Raw genomic sequence first — 21,226 nt, 5'->3', positions numbered from 1 at the left:
TTGTTATCTACTGCCCCATTTCTCTCCTTCCCTTTGCACCAGAACTCCTTGAAGGAGTTGTCTACTCAAGGTTACCAAAGACTTCCATGTTGCTAAATTCAGTGGTTTGTTCCTATTCTCAGTCTACTTGACTGATCAGCAGTATATGGCACAATTGATCTCTTCTCCTTGTAACAGTTTTTTCACTTGATGTTATCCTAGTTTTCTCTAATACCTCACTGGTTGCATCTCAGTCTCCTTTGTTGATTCTTCAACTCCTAAACCTCCAAATGTTGGAGCGTGCCAGGGCTTAGTTCGTAACTTCACTCTCTTGTTCTCTCTCCTCTCTCTTTTTTCTTTTATGTTGTTTACAAATTATTTCCTTATTTTATCATCTGCACTCTTTTCTTGATGATTTTATCCAGTTCATGACTTCAAATACTATCTATAGATTACTGTTATTTCCAACCTGTACCCCTCCTCTGAACTCCTGACTTGTATATCCATCTGCCTCCTTAACATCTCCACCTGGAGGGATGTCTACTAGGCATCTCCCATTCAGCATGTCCCAAACCTGTTTCTCCATCTAATCGAATGACAACTTATTCTTTTAAGTTGGTAAGATCAAAAACCTTTGAGTCATCCTTAATATCTCTGCCTCTCACAGCTCATACGTGTTTCTGACCCTGTCAGCTCTAATTTCAAAATATATGCAGAATTTTACTTCTTACGACCTCTACTGCTTTACTCTGTTCCATTATCTCTCACCAGTCTATTCAGAGACATTCAGGGATTCCTGTTTCTTGTTTACAAGTTGACCTCTTAGTTGACTCTCTTTTTCCCCCAGTATTGCTTAAGTGCATCTTTGTCATTAAAAAAAAGTGCAGGGGGCAGGGGGTGATGTGTGGGTGGCAAATTTTCTTAGTGAACCTATGTTTTTGTTGATTACTTGATTGGCTGGCTATATTGTTACAAATTCAGAATTTTTTTTCTATGGAACTTTGAAGTTACTGGAATGTTGTGTTCTCACATGCTGGTGTTGCTGATGCCAGTCTGATTCTGTCACTTTTCTCTCTGGAAGCTTTACTCCTGGAGTTAAGAAATGTTGCCACACTGGTATGTTTTTTTCCTGAGTGGTTCTCTGTGAATCTTGTAAATCTTGAAAAAAAAAATCTTTTTTTTTTTAATTGGGGTATAGTTGTTTTACGATGCTGTGTTAGTTTCTACTGTACAGCGAAGTGGAGTTTCCTGTGCTATACAGCAGGTTCTTATTATCTATTTTATACATATTAGTGTATGTATGTCAATCCCAATCTCCCAATTCATCCCACCCCTCCAACCACCGCTTTCCCCCCTTGGTGCCCATACATTTGCTCTCTACATCTGTGTCTCTATTTCTGCCTTGCAAACCGGTTCATCTGTACCATAATAAATTTACTGTAACCTAATAAATTTACTCTCTCTGTCTGACTCTCAGATTAGTTTCTCTTTCACCCCGGTTTTTTTGTTTTGTTTTGTTTTTTCATTCCTATTGGATACATTTATTTTTAATTAATTAATTTGCTCTTTGAAATATTTTTATATCTCTGTCTGTGGGTTATATGTTTGGAAGATTAAAATAGAAAAACCAACCACAAGGAAGAATGCCCAAAGCAAGCTTAGAGAGTCAAGATTAAATTTAGACTGCAGATTGGACATGCTTTTACTTTTTCTTCCTGTTTATAAGTCCTACTAAAACTACATGAGAAGGCCTTTTTTTAAAGACATAAACCCATAAAGGACAAAGTAGATTTGGAAAGGAGACAACAGCAACAAAATTTTGGAGGCTGAAAAACAAATGGATGAGTTTAAATGTCTTCTTAGCAGAATTTAGAAAGCTGCAGACTAAGTAGGCAGTGGGTAAAGCCAAGAAGTAAACCTGATTTGCACCCAAACTCCTAAAAGTCTCAGGAATTGGCATCATTATGTGCAGTGGAAACAAGGACTATAGTAATTGGGTAAGATAGAGGTAAAAACTGGAAGATTAACTTAAAATTTGTTTCAACAGTGGTCAGATTTCCAAAGCCCCTTTTGCATTTTACACAACTGGATAGCCATTCCTTTCCAACCCTGGTGCTCTCTGGTGAGGGTAAACTAGAGGTTCTGGAGAAACCTTAGCACATATGGGAGCAGAGGTACCTACCACACTAAAGACAGCATGGAGCACATGGGGCATAAGGGAAGCTTGTATCTGCCTGGTGCTTATTATATCCATTCAAGAGAATTACTGAGTGCCTACTATGACTCTATGTTAAACACTATGCTAGGTGCTAGTAAACAAAAGAGAGCAACAGAGACAAGGTTCTTGAGGACCCAGCAGCTAAGTTAGGGCCTGACAGATAGTCACAATTAGCCACATGAAGAGGATATCTAGGAAGAAGTGTCCAATCCTTGGTCACAGGGAGTTTGCAGTCTGTCAGGGAAGTGAACACAGAGACAACTACAGCACAAAGTCCAAGACTTATCCTGACCCACAACACCTTGCAACTCACCTAAGGTAGGACCACACTAGTTGTCACTTAGGTCTTCAGATCAGTCAAGTTCCTTCAGATTTGGGGCCTTTTCACAAGGTTCTCTTGACTGGAATGTTCTTCCCTTACTCCTTACATGGCTGTTGAAGAAATGGGACAAAGCAACAGATTGAGAATGAAGTCACAAACGAAAGAGAAGGACTGACCGCTCTGGAAGGCTCAAGTCCCAATGAAAATGTGTCAGATAACAGACTCAAGCACTTCGTCCCCTTTTATTTTGCTTCCACTGCTACATTTATCTTTGCTTATTCCATTTGTCATATGAATGGCATGCGAACAAGTCTGAGTTTTCTTGTTGGATTGTAAGGAGCCACGGAAAGTTTTTAGCCAATAAAGTGATGTGTCAGACTCCAGCTTTAGGAAGTTTATGCTGACAGCATTGTGCAAAAATTGGGGGTGAGGGACAACATGAGCGGACAATAGTGAGTTCAGTTGGAATATTTTAAGAGTTTGGGAAAGAAGAAATACAGACCTAAACTAGTTAAAATAGAGAAGAAAGAGCAAGTACATGAGAAATTAGGAGAATGGGTTGGCCTTTAAAGAACTGAACAAGGAACAGGGAGGAATTGAATGATGGTACCTATAATGGTTCCTATTGACCAAAATTGGGAATGGATCAGGAGGGAATCAGGTTTATACTCCTAGATTCTGCTTGAGTATCACCACCCCTGCAAAGCCTGCCTTGATTACCCTAGTCAGAGAGTGTTCATTGCATCTTCTGTGTTCATGTTTTACCTTCTATTTTCTTTTTGTGCATATCAAGCTTTTCTTATTTATCATTACTAGACCTCAGCATCTTTCCCCCCCTTGTATCCCTTGTGCATAGCAAATTAACTGTTGTTCACATAAAGAATTATTATTTCTGAAAATTCTCCTTGGTCAGAAAATGTGTGGTTGAACTTGACATTTAATAGGAAAAGACAGTATGATAAATTAAGACAGTATTGAGAATATTTTATTCTCTCAGATTAGTAATAATAAGTATAAACAAATTTTCTTTTGCTATCCTGTGCTTTATAGAAATGTTTCAGGATCTACAATTTCAAAGAGGTCCTTATTTATGTGTTTTGCATTATTACTGTTGTTTTGCATCACCATCTAAATTTTCAAATTGCTTTCTGGTTTTAGAATTCTCTCCATGGCACTCTTTCTAAATTCTTATTCTCACTAGTCGTTATTCCCTTAAGCTCAGTCTGAAATTCTCATGGTTGAGCAAAGATATGTCTGAGTAAATCTGCATGTATTAGTAATCCAACAGGAGGAAGCAAGTGAAGTTGCAAATAAGACTGAGCAAGGTCTCAAACCTATAATCGTGGAAGATGACATTGGGTTAAAAGAAATGTATGGGTCTTACTTCCCCCAGGACTGCAAGGAAGAGGGGAGAAGATGAGTGAAGATAATGAAATGTATTAATGAAAAAGACAAGATCATTTGGAGTCATTTTAGTCAAACAGGAGTTTACTTTCACTTTTAGAATTAAGTGATAAGGAGTTGGTTTTAAGAATGTGTTTGAAAAGGTGAGAGGAAAGTCATCTGGGCCGTGAACTCTGTTATCTTAGGGTCACCAGTGACTGGCATGTGACAGCGCTGAGGAGATTGAGAATATTGTGGAGAGGTCAGTAGTAACGTCTCTATTAGGGATGACAAGTATGTAGTTGGTACAGGAAGAGATTACGGAGGCTGGGGACAGATTTTTTTTTTTTAATTATTTATTTATTTATTTTTGGCTGTGTTGGGTCTTTGTTTCTGTGTGAGGGCTTTCTCTAGTTGCGGCGAGTGGGGGCCACTCTTCATCGCGGTGTGCGGGCCTCTCACTATCACGGCCTCTCCCGTTGCGGAGCACAGGCTCCAGACGCCCAGGCTCAGTAGTTTTGGCTCACGGGCCCAGTTGCTCCGCGGCATGTGGGATCCTCCCAGACCAGGGCTCGAACCCGTGTCCGCTGCATTGGCAGGCAGACTCTCAACCACTGCGCCACCAGGGAAGCCCCGGGACAGATGTTTTTATTCGGCACAATAATATTCCCTAATAGAAGGAAAGTAGTGTGAAGAATGGACCAAAGGAGAAAGTGCAGGTGTGCAGAAAGCGGAGGTTTGTGGTGACAGGCTGTGGTGTGATTCAAAGACCAGGCCTGTGCAATCTTATTTTTTAAAGCTCCCCACCCAAGTAAAAAAAATCTAGAGCCTGCTTACTACTGTCCCGCTGTCAGGGTCTGTGCAGGGTAGTACGTTGTAGAAGAGATAGCTTGATGAGTGAAGATCTTTTAATATTTAAATAATTAAACCTTGTATTAAACCCTTATATAACAGCTATTCCAAATATATAGTATCTCAAATAGTTTCAGCAAAAGTTTATATATGATATTGGATTTGCACCAAGAACTGTACTTAAGGATAAATATCAGAAGGAGAAGAAAAATACCAAGTACAGCTTTTAAATCCACGTGCTATTTTTTCTGTTTGCCCATCCTATTGATGTCCAGCTATTACTTTTTGCTGTAAATAGTCATTTTCCCATTTTATTCTAAGTAGGTTTATTGTGTAACTTAATTCAATTCCTTTGGTATTAAACAATGCTCAGCAATTTTGGAAATAGCTTACTTAGTAGCTTTTTCCACTGTGGAATTTATTCAAGAAATATTCAAAATCAAAACTACAATGAGGTATCACCTCACACCAGTCAGAATGGCCATCATCAAAAAATCTACAAACAATAAATGCTGGAGAGAGTGTGGAGAACAGGGAACCCTCCTGCACAGTTGGTGGGAATGTAAATTTATACAGCCACTATGAAGAACAGTATGGGGGTTCCTTAAGAAACTAAAAATAGAACTACCATACAAACCAGCAATCCCAGTACTGGGCATATACCCTGAGAAAACCATAATTCAAAAAGAGTCATGTACCACAGTGTTCATTGCAGCTCTGTTTACAATACCCAGGACATGGAAGCAACCTAAGTGTCCATCGACAGATGAATGGATAAAGAAGATGTGGCACATATATACAATGGAATATTACTCAGCCATAAAAAGAAACGAAACTGAGTTATTTGTAGTGAGGTGGATGGACCTAGAGTCTCTCATACAGAGTGGAGTAAGTCAGAAAGAGAAAAACAAATACTGTATGCTAACACATATATATGGAATCTAAAAAAAAAAAAAAAAGGTTATGAAGAACCTAGGGGCAGGATGGGAATAAAGACGCACACATAGAGAATGGACTTGAGGACACAGGGAGGGGGAAGGGTAAGCTGGGATGAAGTGAGAGAGTGGCATTGACATATATACACTACCAAATGTAAAATAGATAGCTAGGGGCTTCCCTGGTGGCGCAGTGGTTGAGAATCTGCCTACCAATGCAGGGGACACGGGTTCAAGCCCTGGTCTGGGAAGATCCCACATGCCGCGGAGCAACTGGGCCCGTGAGCCACAACTACTGAGCCTGCGCGTCTGGAGCCTGTGCTCCGCAACAAGAGAGGCCGCGACAGTGAGAGGCCCACGCACCGCGATGAAGAGTGGCCCCCACTCACCACAACTAGAGAAAGCCCTCGCACAGAAACGAAGACCCAACACAGCCAAAAATAAATAAATAAATAAATAAATTTATTTAAAAAAAATAGATAGCTAGTGGGAAGCAGCCGCATAGCACAGGGAGATCAGCTAGGTGGTTTGTGTCCACCTAGAGGGGTGGGATAGGGAGGGTGGGAGGGAGATGCAAGAGGGAGGAGATATGGGAATATATGTACACATAGCCAATTCACTTTGTTATGCAGCAGAAACTAACACACCATTGTAAAGCAATTATACTCCAATAAAGATGTTTAAAAAAAAAAAGAAATATTCAAATGTCAGCAATATGTAGGGCGCTGTGTTAGATACTGTGGTAGTTGCAAAGATACAGATCTTTGTACTGAAGATCTTTCACTTTTAGAAGAGGTAGGTATATCCAATGGTAGAATACTGTGTGATTTTTAGAGGAAGAATGTGTTACTTCCACCTGGGAATATTACTGGTGGAGTTGTGTGATGGCTAGTGTTGTGTCAATTTGGCTGGGCCACAGTGCCCAGATATTTGGTCAGATATTCTGGACCTTTCTGAAGGTGTTTTTTGAACCAGATTAATATTTAAATTACTGGATTTAAAGTAAAGCATATTTACTCTCCATGATGTGGGACCTGGGTGGGCCTCATCCAGTCAAGTTGAAGGCCCTAATAGAACAAAGACTGACCTCCTCTGAGCAAGAAGGAATTCTGCCAGCAGACCACCTTTGGACTCAAACACAACTCTTCTCCAGGTCTCCAGCCTGCTGGCCTACTCTGCACATTTTGGATTTTCACATGAGCCCAATTTCTTAAAATAAATCTCTCTTTGTCTGTTTGTATACGTGCATCCTGTTGGTTCTGTTTCTGTGGAGAACCATGATGAATACAAGTAGTATCCAAGCTGAAACTTAGGATAGGTCAGATGTGGGGAGGAGCTTTGGTAGAGGACAGAAAACCTGCTCCGTGTATGGAGAATAATGAGCTTGGTTGGAACTTAAGTTTGGGTAAGTGTCTGGGACCAGGTCTTACAACTGATACTTGACAGGAGTTTTAACTTTAAAACTACATCATGGGGCTTCCCTGGTGGCACAGTGGTTAAGAATCCGCGTGCCAATGCAGGGGACACGGATTCGAGCCCTGGTCTGGGGAGATACCACATGCCGCAGAGCAACTAAGCCCATGTGTCACAGCTGATGAGCCTGGGCTCTAGAGCCCGTGCGCCACAACTACTGAAGCCCATGTGCCTAGAGCCCGTGCTCTGCAACAGGAGAAGCCACCGCAGTGAGAAGCCCTTGCACTGCAACAAAGAGTAGCCCCTGCTCACCGCAACTAGAGAAAGCCCGCGCGCAGCAACGAAGACCTAACGCAGCCAAAAATAAATAAATTTAATTAATTAATTAAAAAATAATTTTTAAAAAAACTACAGTATAAATGTTATTCTAGATTTCCATTTGAACATAGCCTTAGTTTCGCAACTAACTTTTGGACATTCTTGAATAATTCAACCTTTTGTTTATTGCTCTCCCATTTTAGTATTCAACAGACTTATTTTTCTTCTTCATCAATCAGTATTAGAGCCTAATTTATAATTTTTAGTTTGTGTCCAAAAGTTAAGGCTTGGGACTTCCCTGGTGGTCCAGTGGTTAAGACTGCGCCTTCTATTGCAGGGGGTGCAGGTTCAATCCCTGGTCAGGGAGCTAAGATCCCACATGCCTCGGGGCTGAAAAACCAAAACATAAAGCAGAAGCAATATTGTAACAAATTCAATAAAGACTTTAAAAAAAAGTTAAGGCTTTTGGAAAATACTAATGTTATTTTGAGGATGGTAACCATACTTAACTATGGATATATTTATCATTTAAACTTAGAAAGCTTGGGTATTTTATAATGGAGGTATTGTATTGGGAATTTGGTCACTATAGCTCTTCCCTGTAGTCATGTACTATGACTGTGGGTATGGGTATTAATATACTGTTAACCAGGTTTGACAGTGTGATATTTGAGCTTGCCTTGATTTAGAGATAGAGATATTTTAGATAAATGATTTTGCCAGAACTTTGACCCTATCTCTTTTTTAAAAAAAGAGTATCATGGTATACATTTTTATTAATAAATCTTTGCTATTTATAGCCAGAGTGGGGAATTGATTATATTCTTTTAAGACTAATAGAAAAAAAAAGTATTTTCCCTACTTCCCCCTCTTTTGAACACTGGCCTAAAATTTGGGCTTTTCTAGTTTGGGGAATAAGAAAAACTAGAATACTTATTAAAGCAAGGTAACAACATGATGAAGTTGAGAATATAGAGGACAACCACCCCTAGTTTTAACATTCTGATCCAACTATTATTATCATTTTATGTATTCTCTTACCAGCTATATTTGTGGGGGGGTGTGTGGTTTTTTGTTTTGTTTTTGTTTTGTCTCACTGCGTGGCATGTGGGATCTTAGTTTCCATACCAGGAAGACCAGGGCTTGAACCCGTGCCCCCTGCAGTGGAAGTGCAGAGTCTTAACCACTGGACTGCCAGTGAAGTCCCTGTGTATGTTATTGATGTGAAATTCATATAACATACAATTAACCATTATAAAGTGTATGATTCAGTGGCATTTAGTCTAGTCACAGTGTTGTGTAACCACTACCTCTACCTTGGGAAAATACCCCTTACGCATTAAGTAATTCCCTCCCCATTTCCCCGCCTTTCCTCAATAACCACTAATCTGCTTTCTGTCTCTCTGGCTTTTCCTATTCTGGATATATTATGTAAAAGGGATTGTATAATAGGTGACTTTTGTGTCTGTCTTCTTTCACTTAGCATAATGCTTTGGAGCTTCTTTCTAGCTGTAACATGTATCAGCATTTTGTTCCTTTTTATGGCTGGATAATACTCGTTCGTGTGTGTGTGTGTGTGTGTGTAAAAAACACAATTTGTTTATCTGTTCATCTGTTGATGGGCATTTGGGTTGTTTCCAACTTTTGACTATTATGAATAATGCTACTTGAAACATTCATTTCTGTGTGGACATAGGTTTTTTATATATATGAGTGAAATTGCTGAGTCATTTGGTTGTTATATGTTTAGTTTTTTGAGGAACCACCAAGCTGTTTTCCACAGCAGCTGCACCATTTCACATTTCTACCAGCAGTGTGCAAGGATTCCTATTTCTCCACATCCTCGTCAATATTTGTTATTTTCTGATTTTATTATTAAAACCATCCTAGTTGTTGTGAAGTGGTATTTCATGTTGGTTTTGATTTGCATTTCCATAATGACTTAGGATATTAAACATCTTTTCATGAGCTTGTTGGCTATTTGTATATCTTCTTTTGAGAAGTGTCTCCAAGTTTTTGCTCATTTTTAATTGGATTGTTTGTCTTTAACAATTTGTTGAGTTCTTTATATATTCTACATATTAAGCACTTATATATGACTTGCAAACATTTCTCTTATTTCATAGCCTGTCTTTTAATATTCTTAATACTGTTTAAGAAGGGGTTTAATTTTTATGAAGGGTTTAATTTTTATGAAGTCCAATTCATCTGTTTTTTTCTTTTGTTACTGTTGCTTTTAGTGTCAAATCTAAGAATCCATTGTCAAATTCAGGGTCATAAAGATTACTCCTATGTTCTCTTAATATTTTCATAGTTTTGGCTCTTATATTTAGGTCATTGACCCACTAAAATAAAAATTCTGTGTTTCTCCTCCATTCTGGCTTCCAAATTGTGGTGGGGGGGAGTGTTTCCCACATCAATCAATTCTCCAACCCCTTGGGCACCAACTGGGTGTCCTACAATTTAACTCAATTCTGACACTGTCTATCTGAAGTTAGTGTCAGATACCACAGGTTAAAGGCTCAGTTCCATAAGACTTCCCCCCACCCACTCCCCACACCAGTCTCAAGTCCCAGCTTGTGACCTGTATTTTTAACCAACTGGTTATAAATTGGGGGTTTCCACAACCCCTTCCTTGGTTTGATCATTTGCTAGAACAGCGTACAGAACTCAGGAAAACAGTTTACTTACTAGATTACTGGTTTATTATAAAAGGATACAACTCAGGAACAGCTCGATGAAAGAGATGTATAAGGCAAAATATGGGAAGTAGTGCCGAGCTTCCGTGCCTTCTGTAGGCACATCACCCAGCACCTCCACATCTTTACCAACCAGGGAGCTTTCCAAACCCCATAGTTTACAGATTTTTATGGAGGCTTCATCACATAGGCGTGATCAATTATTAACTCAATCTCAAGTCCCTCTTCCCTCCTTAGAGGGTGAGAGGTGAGGCTGAAAGTTTCAAGCTCCTTATCATAGCTTCGTCTTTCTGATGTCCAGCCCCCTTCCTGAAGCTACGCAGGAGATCACCAAGAGTCTCCTCATTAGAACAAAAGATGCTCTGATATCACCCAGGAAATTCCAAGAGATTTAGGAGCTCTATGTCAGAAGCCAGGGTCAAAGACCAAACAAAAGAACAAAAGATGCTCTTAGTACCTTTGTCTCTTAGGAAATTACAGAAGTTTTAGGCACTCTGGCCAGGAGCTAGAGACAAAGACATATATATATATACATATATAAATATATATATATATATACATACATATACATATACATATGTATATATATATATGTATATATATGTGTGTGTGTGTGTGTATTTCTTACCATATCTTAATATCACACCCACTTAGGGATAATTTTTGTATATGGAGTAAGGTACGATTTCACCCTCATTCTTTCACATTTGGTTATCCAGTTGTCCCAGAACATTTTTTGAAGAGACTGTTCTGTTATCCCTGTTGAACAGTCTTGGACCCTTGTCTAAAATTAATTGGTCATAGATGTTTGGGTTTCTTTCTGGACTCTGTATTCCATCCCATAAATCTATATGTCTATCATTATGCCAGTACCACACTATTTTTGACTACTGTAGCTTTGTAGTAGTTTTTGAAATCAGGACGTATGAGTCCTCCAGTGTTTTCAAAATTCTTTTGTCTATTCAGGCTCCCTTGAAGTTCCATATAAATTTGAGAATTAGCTTTTCCATTTCTGGGGGAAGGGGGAAGGCCATTGTAATTTTGATAGAGACTGCACTGAATCTGTAGATCACTTTGGGGAGCATTGTAATCTTAAGTCTTCTAATCCATGAACCTGGGATGACTTTCTGTTTATTTAGGTCTGCAATTTCTTTCAGCAACATTTTGTCATTGTTAGTGTACAAGTTTTTTACCTCCTTGGTTAAATTTATTCTTAGGTATTTTATTCCTTTGGATGCTGTTGTAAGTGCGATTGTTTTCTTAGTTTCTTTTTTGGATTGGTCATTGTTGGTAGGTAGAAACACGGCTGATTTTTGTGCTGATGTTGTACCTGTAACTTTGCTGACTTCATTTATTAGCTCTAGTAGTTTTTTTAAAAATAGATTTTATGGACTTTTCTATATATGGAATCGTGTCATCTGCAAAAAGAGTTTTACTTCTTTCTTATTTGGATGCCTTTTATTTCTTTTTCTTGCCTAATTGTGCCGGCTAAGACTTCTAGTACATTGTTGTATAGCAGTAGTTAAAGTGGACATCCTTGTCTTGTTTCTGTTCTTAGGGGAATGTTTTCTGTCTTTCACCATTTAATGTGATGTTAGCTGTGGGTTTTTCATATATGCCCTTTATCATATAAAGTACGTTTTCTTCTTTTCCTAGTTTGCTAAGTGTTTTTATCATGAAAGGGTGTTAAATTTAACAACTGCTTTTCCTGCATCTATTGCAGTAAACCTGTGGGGTTCCCCCCTACCTTGGTCTATTAATGTGGCATATTACATTGAATTTTTTTGTGTGTTAAACCACCCTTGCATTCTTAGAATAAAATCCCAGTTGTTCATGGTTTATAGTCCTTTTAATGTACTGCTGGATTCAGCCTGCCAGTATTTTGTTGAGGGTTTTTGTGTCTGTATTCATAAGAGATATTGGTCTGTAGTTTTCTTACAGTATCTTTGTCTGACCTTGGTATCAGGGTAATGCTGGCCTCATAGAATGTGTTAGGAAGTGTTCCCTTTTCTTCTGTTTTTTTGGAGGAGTTTGAGTAGGATTGATGTTAAAATGTTTAGTAAAATTCACCAGTGAAACTGGACCTGGTTCTTTGTTTGGAGGTTTTTGATTACTGGTCCAGTCTCTTGTTGGACCTGTTAAAGATCTGTTGAGATTTTCTGTTTCTTTTTGAGTCAGTTTTAGTAATTTGTATGTTTCTGGGAATTTTTCTTTTTTGTCTAGATTATCTATTTTGTTGGCATACATTGTCTGCAGTATTCTCCTGAGTCTTTTAATCTCTATAAGGTTGGTAGTAATGTCCTTGCTTTCATCTGATTTTAGTTATTTACATCTGCTCATCTTTTTCTTTAGTCAGTCTAGTCTAGCTTAAGGTTTGTCTATTTTGTTGATCTTTTCAAAGAACCAATTTTTGGCTTTGATGATTCTGTTTTTCTGTTCTCTATGTTGTTCATCTCAGCCCTAATCCAGTATAATTTCCTTCCTTCCTTCTGCTGGATTTGGGTTTAGTTTGCTCTTTTTCTAGTTTCTTAATAAAGTTGATTTGAGATTCTTTTAATATAGCATTTATAAATTTCCTGCTTGAGTATGGCATTCTCTACATCCCCTAATTTTGGCAGGTGGTATTTTCTTTTTCATTTGTCTTCAGATTTTTCTTAATTTCCCTAGTGCTTTCTTCTTTGACTTATTGGTTCTTTAAGAGTCAGTTTAATTCACACGTACTTGTGAATTTTCCAGTTTCCCTTCTATTATTAATTTCTAGCTTCATTCCACTGTGTTCAGAGAGAATACTTCATAAAATTCGATCCTTTTCAATTTATTGAGAGCTGGTTTGGGCCTAAAATTTGGTCTGTCCTGAAAAATGTTCCATGTGCCATTTAGAATAATGTACATTCTGCTGTTGTTGAGGGGGAAAGGATATGCTAACTCTTCTAAATGCCTTCACCAGCACTACTAGGGAAGCCACTTGTGCCCTGCCCTTGAGGGTTGAAACAATGGCCAGCCTCTGTGCTGGCCCCTCAGTGAATTTTCAGGCAAATCATGTCATACAGCCCTAATTTTTTGGAGGACAGGATCCCTGTTGCCCACCTGGCATCAGCAAGCTGCACCAGAAACATGGGCCACTGTCCCCAAAGCTGCCCTTTACAGAGATGGGAGATGATGAATGGTAATAACCAGCCACTCTGCAAAATGCCAAAATTCACCAAAGGTTACTGGCCTCTTTCTTCATTAAGTGCTCCCTTGGATGCTACAGGCATTTGACTAGATTCCATAGTTCCAAAAAGGTTAATTCAGACTGTTTGCCAGCCCAATAGTTGTTTGGGTGGAGGGACCGATTCCTGGAGCTTCCTACTCTACCATCTTTCATGATGTCACTCACATATATGTTTTTATTTTAGACAGTTGTAATCTTTTGAAAATAATAGTTTTATAATCTGCCTCATACATAGCATGTTTAATGTTATTGTATATTTACCTAATATACAATATATTATTGTATATCAAATATATTATTTGATGTCACAAATAATATAGCAGTCTATTTTGAAAAAGAGTGGACAGAGTTGTAGAATTCTAAGTAAGAAATTACATTTGATAAACCATGTTATATTTTGACCTCTTTCTTTAGGTACCTTTTCACCAACACTTGCCCAGTAATTTCCAAACTGGCCCTCTGCTTCCTTTTTCATTTTATTTTCCAAGTCACAGAAGAAAAAATACTGGAGGATGGTGGTTGCCAGGGGCTAGGGGTAGGAGGAAATGATACATTGTGGTTCAATGGGTATAAAGTTTCAGTTAAGCAAGGTGGTAAAGTTGTAGAGCTCTACTTATAATTAACAATACTGTGATGTACACTTAAAATTTTGTTAAGAGGGTAGATCTCATGTTATGTATTCTTACCACGATTAAGAAAAATAGGGAATTCCCTGGCAGTCCAGTGCTTAGTTAGGACTTGGTGCTTTCACTACTGGGGCCCAGGTTCAGTCCCTGGTCAGGGAACTAAGATCCTGCAAGCCAAGTGGCGCGACCAAAAAAAAGAAAAGAAGAAAAAGAAAATGAATCGAAATGATAGCATTAACAAAAATGCTGGTGAAGTATACCTAACAATGAAGTCATCTGCCAGCTTGAAAGAAAAAAATGTAAGGTAGCCTGATGGAAGAAAGTATAAAAAAGAGTTGAGTCTGCTGTTGGAGACAATGAAAGAGTGCATCAGGATCAGGGAGAACCATGCAATAAGCACTTATAAGACTGATTATGTAGCCAAATTGAGCCAAGAGGAAACTTGGGGTGATTGGGCATCATATACTGTTACTCTGTGGCTTTCTGTGTTTAGCTGCTGCCCCCTAAAGTGCAATAAATAAATAAAAATAACAGGTTAAAAAAATTAGGGATGAAACAATGTGATTTTTGACTGTACTGACATAATTCCCTTACTAACCAGTTGCACGTGAGCTAATTCATGTATTGAAATGTTTTGTAGCAGAATAGTACTAGTAATTTTCTACCTTTTCTGTGTTTGTCCGGCCTTCTCTCTTTCTACTCTCAATGTCCAGGTTTCAACCTTCACCACCTCTCATTTGTTCTGTTATCTTCCAGACATGTGTTCCCTTCTGATTGCTCTTCTAATTAACTTATTCTTTATAATGCTACAAGAACTGTCTGTTGGGCTTCCCTGGTGGCGCAGTGGTTGAGAATCTGCCTGCCAATGCAGGGGACACAGGTTCGAGCCTTGGTCTGGGAAGATCCCACATGCCGTGGAGCAACTAGGCCCATGAGCCACAATTACTGAGCCTGCGCGTCTGGAGCCTGTGCTCTGCAACAAGAGAGGCCACGACAGTGAGAGGCCCGCGCACTGACTGCGATGAAGAGTGGCCCCCGCTTGCCGCAACTAGAGAAAGCCCTCGCACAGAAACGAAGACCCAACACAGCCATAAATAAATAAATAAATAAATAAAAATTTTAAAAAAAAAACTGTCTGTTGAAAACATTAAATCTGATCAAATCAGTTTCCATCATTAGAGCCTGTTTCTCAAACTCTTAGTGTGTGCAAATCATTCTTCATGGTCTCTGTTTTCATACTTTTTCATTTTCCCTCTTTTGCTGTATGGTAGCTTTTTTTTTTTTTTTTTTTTAAAGGGAACTTTTATTTTTATTTATTTATTTTTGGCTGCATTGATCTTTGTTGCTGTGCCGGCTTTCTCTAGTTGCGGTGAGCGGGGGCTACTCTTCATTGCGGTGCGTGGGCTTCTTATAGCAGTGGATTCTCTTGTTGTGGAGCACGAGCTCTAGGCACGTGGGCTTCAGTTGTTGTGGCACGAGGGCTCGGTAGTTGTGGCTCGCGGGCTCTAGAGCTCAGGCTCAGTAGTTGTGGCGTATGGGTTTAGTTGCTTCGTGGCATGTGGGATCCTCCTGGACCAGGGCTCGAACCTGTGTCCCCTGCCTTGGCAGGCAGATTCTTAACCACTGCGCCACCAGGGAAGCCCGGTAGCGGTTTTCTTCATACCATATTTTGGAAAGTATGCCTTTAGTTTTCAACTCTATTGTTGGTTACCTTTAGGACTACAAATAACAAATTTTTAAGCCTACCTATGTTAATTTATCAACGTCCCCCAAAATTTTATCAGGTGACTCCTACTATAAAAGATGAGTATTAGTTTATGAATTTCCTTTTGTGTTTCCTCTGCTTCTTGTCATTTTCATCTCCCAATTTTTGTTAGAATACTGTGTGAAATAGGTACCATCCTAATTTTTGCAACACTTTGTAACTTTGTAGTCTTTTTCAGAACTATTAAATTTACATTCTATTCTAGCACCTTAGTAAATTGTCACATATATTTATGTGCTTAAATGGATTTGTTGTCCATCTCTTATTTTTTGATGCCACTGTTTCTGTGAGTTCTTTATTTTGATGTAGCAAAGGATAAGTCTGTATGGCTTATAGTGCACTAAATTTTTTTTTCCTGGAAGTACAATGAAACCTGATCAAATTTAGGTCTTTATGTCAGGATACTTGTTATATCTTTAGTTATATTTTCTCTTATTCTGTTGTCTTTCTCAGAGACTGTTCTCTTTATTGTTGATATGTTTATTAGTTCTGCTGTTATATTTGCCTTGTCTATTTTTTCTTTCCTTAACTATGCTACCTTTTCTTTTCAGTATCATTTTGATCATAAGAGTTTTATTTTTCTTGAGAATGTAAAGCAGTTCTTTCTGAAATTTTCTTCTGTTTCCTGTGATAAATATTAATCCTGGGGGCTTCCCTGGTGGCGCAGTGGTTGAGAGTCTGCCTGCCAATGCAGCGGACACGGGTTCGAGCCCTGGTCTGGGAGGATCCCACATGCCGCGGAGCAACTGGGCCCGTGAGCCACAATTGCTGAGCCTGCGCGTCTGGGGCCTGTGCTCCGCAACAGGGGGGGCCGCGGTGGTGGGAGGCCTGCGCACCGCGATGAAGAGTGGTCCCCACTTGCCGCAACTGGAGAAAGCCCTCACACAGAAACGAAGACTCAACACAGTCATAAATAAATAAATAAATAAATAAAAGAACGTGAATTTCTTTAAAAAAAAAAAAAATTAATCCTGAATGGATTTTTCATCTTTCTTTTGACTACATGGGTATAGTTTGAATGGTTTTGTTATGCCTTAGAAAGCCTAGTAGAGCTTCTCTTTGGTTTTGTAAATAGATGGAAGACCTTTAAACCCCACCCCACCTGCCTGCAGCTTCAGGATGAGCTAATCTGTTACTTTGGAGGTTTGGGACTTTATAAAGCATTGTATGGTGGCAGTAGTGATGGTGCTAAGTTTAGGAGTGAGATTGGCCTACTTGTAATTTTCTTAGTCTTGCTTTTTCTAATACTTTTTGGCCTTCCTTTTGGTTAAAGGACAAGATGTAGGACCTTGTCACTTGCTCCCACCCTGATAAAGTATTGTTCGGCCACCAGAGGAAGGGATGCTTCAGCTAGGACGTTCTACATCTTTTCCTTTATCACATCTGTGTCCCCATCCACCAAGTTGGAGGGTGCCTGGGAAAATTTCTCAGCATGCTACATATGGATTCTGGAGTTGGTCTTCCGGTTTGCACTAACTTATTCAGTATCTGAATGATAGTTTTTAATAAAGCTTTACGGTATAGGTTTGAGGTATTTTCCTGGTTTAAGGATATTTTAACTTTTTAATTTTCTTTAGTTTTTAGGGAGGCATATTCTGCAAACCTACAACTATGCCATCATCTTTCCTGGAAGTCTCATAAGTACTAGAAAGAATTTTTAGGATTTAAAAAAAGGCATTATTTAAACTGAAATCTTTATTTTCTATCTAGCTATGGATCAGTTCTGCAGAAAAATGCATACATTCAAAACTTTGCACAATGTTAAGGTGTTTACTTCCTCTAGGACACTCTTTAAATGAATAATATCTGATATTGCAAACTTTCTTATTTGGAGTTTCTATAGGGATGTCAACATCAGAAGTCTTCTAAGATAGTGAACCTGAAACTTTAGTATTCATAAGAAACTCTTGAGGAATTGGTTTAAAATGCAGATTTCTGTACCCTCTTCCCAGAAAATCTGAGTCAGTGGATTCGAGAATCTTTCTAGCTTACCCTGATGCAGGTGGTCCACAGTTCACCTTTGAGTAATGCTATCTTAAGTGTTAAAATAATCAGATTTAATTATGAGATATATATTTTAGGTAACTAGGGCATTTCAGGCTATCCCATGGAGCTGAATAGTTGACAGCTGCTTTCCTTGGCTCCTAGAGGACGTACTATTCACCAAGATAGATATTCTTTCCATTTTCTTCTCTTAAACCCGAAGCTCAGTTTCCCAAACTTTGGGGTTTTTGTAGATTGGGAAAATCTTCACATCTTCACTTACTACACACACACACACACACACACACACACACACACACACACACACGAAATATCACACAGGTTGCCAGTTTTTTATTTTGCTGAATGAGGGCATTAAAAATAAATAACAATGAAGGACATTTTTAACACCTCTTATCACCACCACCAAAGATATAAGTAAATAAAAATGTAGGAAGAACACAACCTCATAATACCGATAGTCTTGTTTGTTTGTTTTTTTAAAGATAACTTTTTTTTTTTTTTTTGCTGTGTTGGGTCTTCGTCGATGCGCGCGGACTCTCTCTAGTTGCAGTGAGCGGGGGCTACTCTTCGTTGCCATGCGCGGACTTCTCATTGTGGTGGCTTCTCTTGTGGAGCACGGGCTCTAGGCACGCGGGCTTCAGTAGTTGTGGCTCACGGGCTGTAGAGCACAGGCTCGGCAGTTGTGGTGCACGGGCTTAGTTGCTACGCAGCATGTGGGATCTTCCCGAACCAGGACTCGAACCCGTGTCCCCTGCCTTGGCAGGCAGATTCTTAACCACTGCGCCACCAGAGAAGCCCTGCCAATAGTCTTTTAAATTGAACACATTTAGCTCTATGCAAAACCCACTCTGTTTTCCACTTAAAAAAAAAAATTTACTTAACTACAAATTAATGAATACTTTCTCATGGATGGCATTTAAGAACTGCTGTTTAGTACTTGAAACGGTTCATTGTAAGAGGCACTACCTGAATACAGTGAGTAGAAATGTATCTCATATCCTCTGTTTTCTCACCAGTTCGGTCCTTTGGTACAGAAGACAGACCAACAGATCGTCCAATACCACCTCGAGATGAAGTCTTTGAATACATTATATTCCGTGGGAGTGATATTAAAGATCTCACTGTTTGTGAGCCACCAAAACCACAATGTTCTTTGCCTCAGGACCCAGCTATCGTTCAGGTAACATAGTAAATTTGTCTTGGAGTTCAACTAAATTTCATGCACGTAACTAGCCTTGGATTTTGCCTCTCCTTGTTTTTGTTTTTTAAATTTCCTCGATTAAATGTTCATATAGCTTATTACCATTTTCTAGTTACCTGGATACCCAAAATAACTGAATAATGTTCTCATCCAGGTTTTTCTCTTTAGATAATAAGTTGGGACTAAATAGAGTAAGAAATAGCTGAGGAATTAATTTTTATCAAAAGATACTTTCTGATTTCAACAATGGTTAAAATAGCTAACATTTATTGAGATCTAACTTTATAAGAAGCACTATTCAAAGCACTGCATATACAATAGGACAATCCTCACAACACCCTCTCAGCTTGGTATTATAGTTATTCTCCTTTTTATAATCCTCATTTTTATAAGTGAGGAAATTGAAGTAGACCCATAATTTGAACAGACCCAGGAATTCTGGCTCTAGAATCCAGGATCTATGCCACTATATTATTCACACGTGGTTCATATTACAAACCAGGGTGGTGATGGCTACTCTTAGGTAAGATGACTGAGTTTAACGAAAAAAATGCTAAATCACATTATATATTATATGTTTGTTATAGAATACATGCAATGCACAAACAGAAAAGGATTTTAACATGTACAGATACGTCGTTCAATTCCCTAAATAAAGTATTAAAGAAGACGATCCTAAGTATTCTCAATTAAGAGAAGTTTTTTTTTAATCAGTTAATTTATTTATTTGTTTTTATTTTTGTCTGTGTTGGGTCTTCGTTGCTGTGCGCAGGTTTTCTCTAGTTGCGGCGAGTGGGGGCTACTCTTCGTTGCGGTGCACGGGCTTCTCATTATTGTGGCTTGTCTTGTTGCAGAGCACGGGCTCTAGGTGCACAGGCTTCAGTAGTTGTGGCGCACGGGCTTAGTTGCTCCATGGCATGTGGGATCTTCCCGGACGAGGGATTGAACCCATGTCCCCTGCATTGGCAGGCGGATTCTTAACCACTGTGCCACCAGGGAAGCCCGAGGAATTGTAAAATTTGTATATTTTATTTAAAACAGAAACACATGATGTCTAAACGATTGTAAATTATGAATTAAAGAAGATGTTCATTATAGTACCTGTTTATATGTTAATTGGAAGCACATAGAAACTCTGAATTTCTACTATCGCAGCAGAGGAAGCAGGTTAACATAAAGAGTATTTTTAGTTGCAGGCATAGATGGTTAAAAACTTTGTGGCCCCCATATGGTTTTCCTGCTGAATCCATTTTCTTCTCAAGTTTTTTTCTTGTCAGAAGTCTTTGGTCATTTGCAGTAAAATATGCTTGTTGGTTTTTTTTAACTTCCTCTTTTTTATGCTGTGAGTGATAAAAATCTTAGGTTTTCACAAAACTGACTATTAAAATAAATATTATCTTGCATAGAATGTGCCTTCCAGCTATTAAAAGGAAATACCTAATGAACTCTTCTGAAGAAAATATTAAGTGCTATATAAAATTAAAATGGGAAAAAAAAGAGAAAGTACCTTTTAACATTTACTTACTATTTTTCTGAATATAAGATAAGCTTTTTATTAAGAAATAATAAATTTGGTTCTTGCAACATAAACTGGAGAAATTCTCTACTCTTATCTATCCCCTGCTTTTTAAGTCTTACTTTTGAGGAATTAAGTCTGAAAGAATCCTGAGAAAATGTGAACTTCGTAAATGGAGGGAGAAGAGACACATTCTCATAGAAATAGCTGCCTACACCGAAGAGCCATGTTACTGGACTCTCATATCTTTTGATAACTCTCCAGGGAACAACTTATTTAATCAATCAGTTTTATGGAATGAGAATAACCTAGAGAGCACAATTCAAAATGATTTTTAAAACCTTCTTCCAACCACTGTAAATTTTGGCTTTTGATCTTTTGATTCATTCGTTCAGTAGTATTTATTGAATACCTGCCATGTGTCTGACACTAGCAGCAAACATACAGACAGGGTTCTGCCATCAGTGAACTTGTATCCTGGTGGCTGTTAGTACACTTCATATTTATATTATAAAACATTTTATGTTAAGATAAATTAATGTATAAAAGTTTATGTATATACATATATATTTATATATATATATTTTAGGTTTAGTAAGAAGCTTTTTATAAAGTGCTCTTTAACGTAATAATAACTATATTTATAAGTGTAAGTAGTAAGTGGTTTTGTACAGGATAGTTTGTTTCTGCATTTCTTTCCCGTAAATTTAATAGTATACCTCAAGTGATTGAAAATAAGAGTAAAATCAAAAGTCAGATGTCTTACTTATGTCATCAC

At 38.4% G+C, this 21,226-nt stretch overlaps 1 protein-coding gene across 7 annotated transcripts in view; it reads left to right on the top strand.

Annotated features, from left to right (window-relative positions):
* The window catches only part of LSM14A (LSM14A mRNA processing body assembly factor), a 53,395-nt gene that overhangs the window by 6,933 nt on the left and 25,236 nt on the right, over nt 1-21,226 (top strand). For all 7 annotated transcript variants that reach the window (XM_059903533.1, XM_059903532.1, XM_059903530.1 and 4 more), the window contains exon 2: nt 18,748-18,911. In XM_059903533.1, coding sequence (XP_059759516.1) covers nt 18,748-18,911 — 164 coding nt within the window. The remainder of the gene's footprint in view (nt 1-18,747; nt 18,912-21,226) is intronic.

Source organism: Balaenoptera ricei, chromosome 19, assembly GCF_028023285.1.
Source record: "Balaenoptera ricei isolate mBalRic1 chromosome 19, mBalRic1.hap2, whole genome shotgun sequence".
Classification (NCBI taxonomy): domain Eukaryota; kingdom Metazoa; phylum Chordata; class Mammalia; order Artiodactyla; family Balaenopteridae; genus Balaenoptera; species Balaenoptera ricei.
Note: the sequence above shows the minus strand (reverse complement) of the source record. Positions and strands in the feature narration are given on the sequence as shown.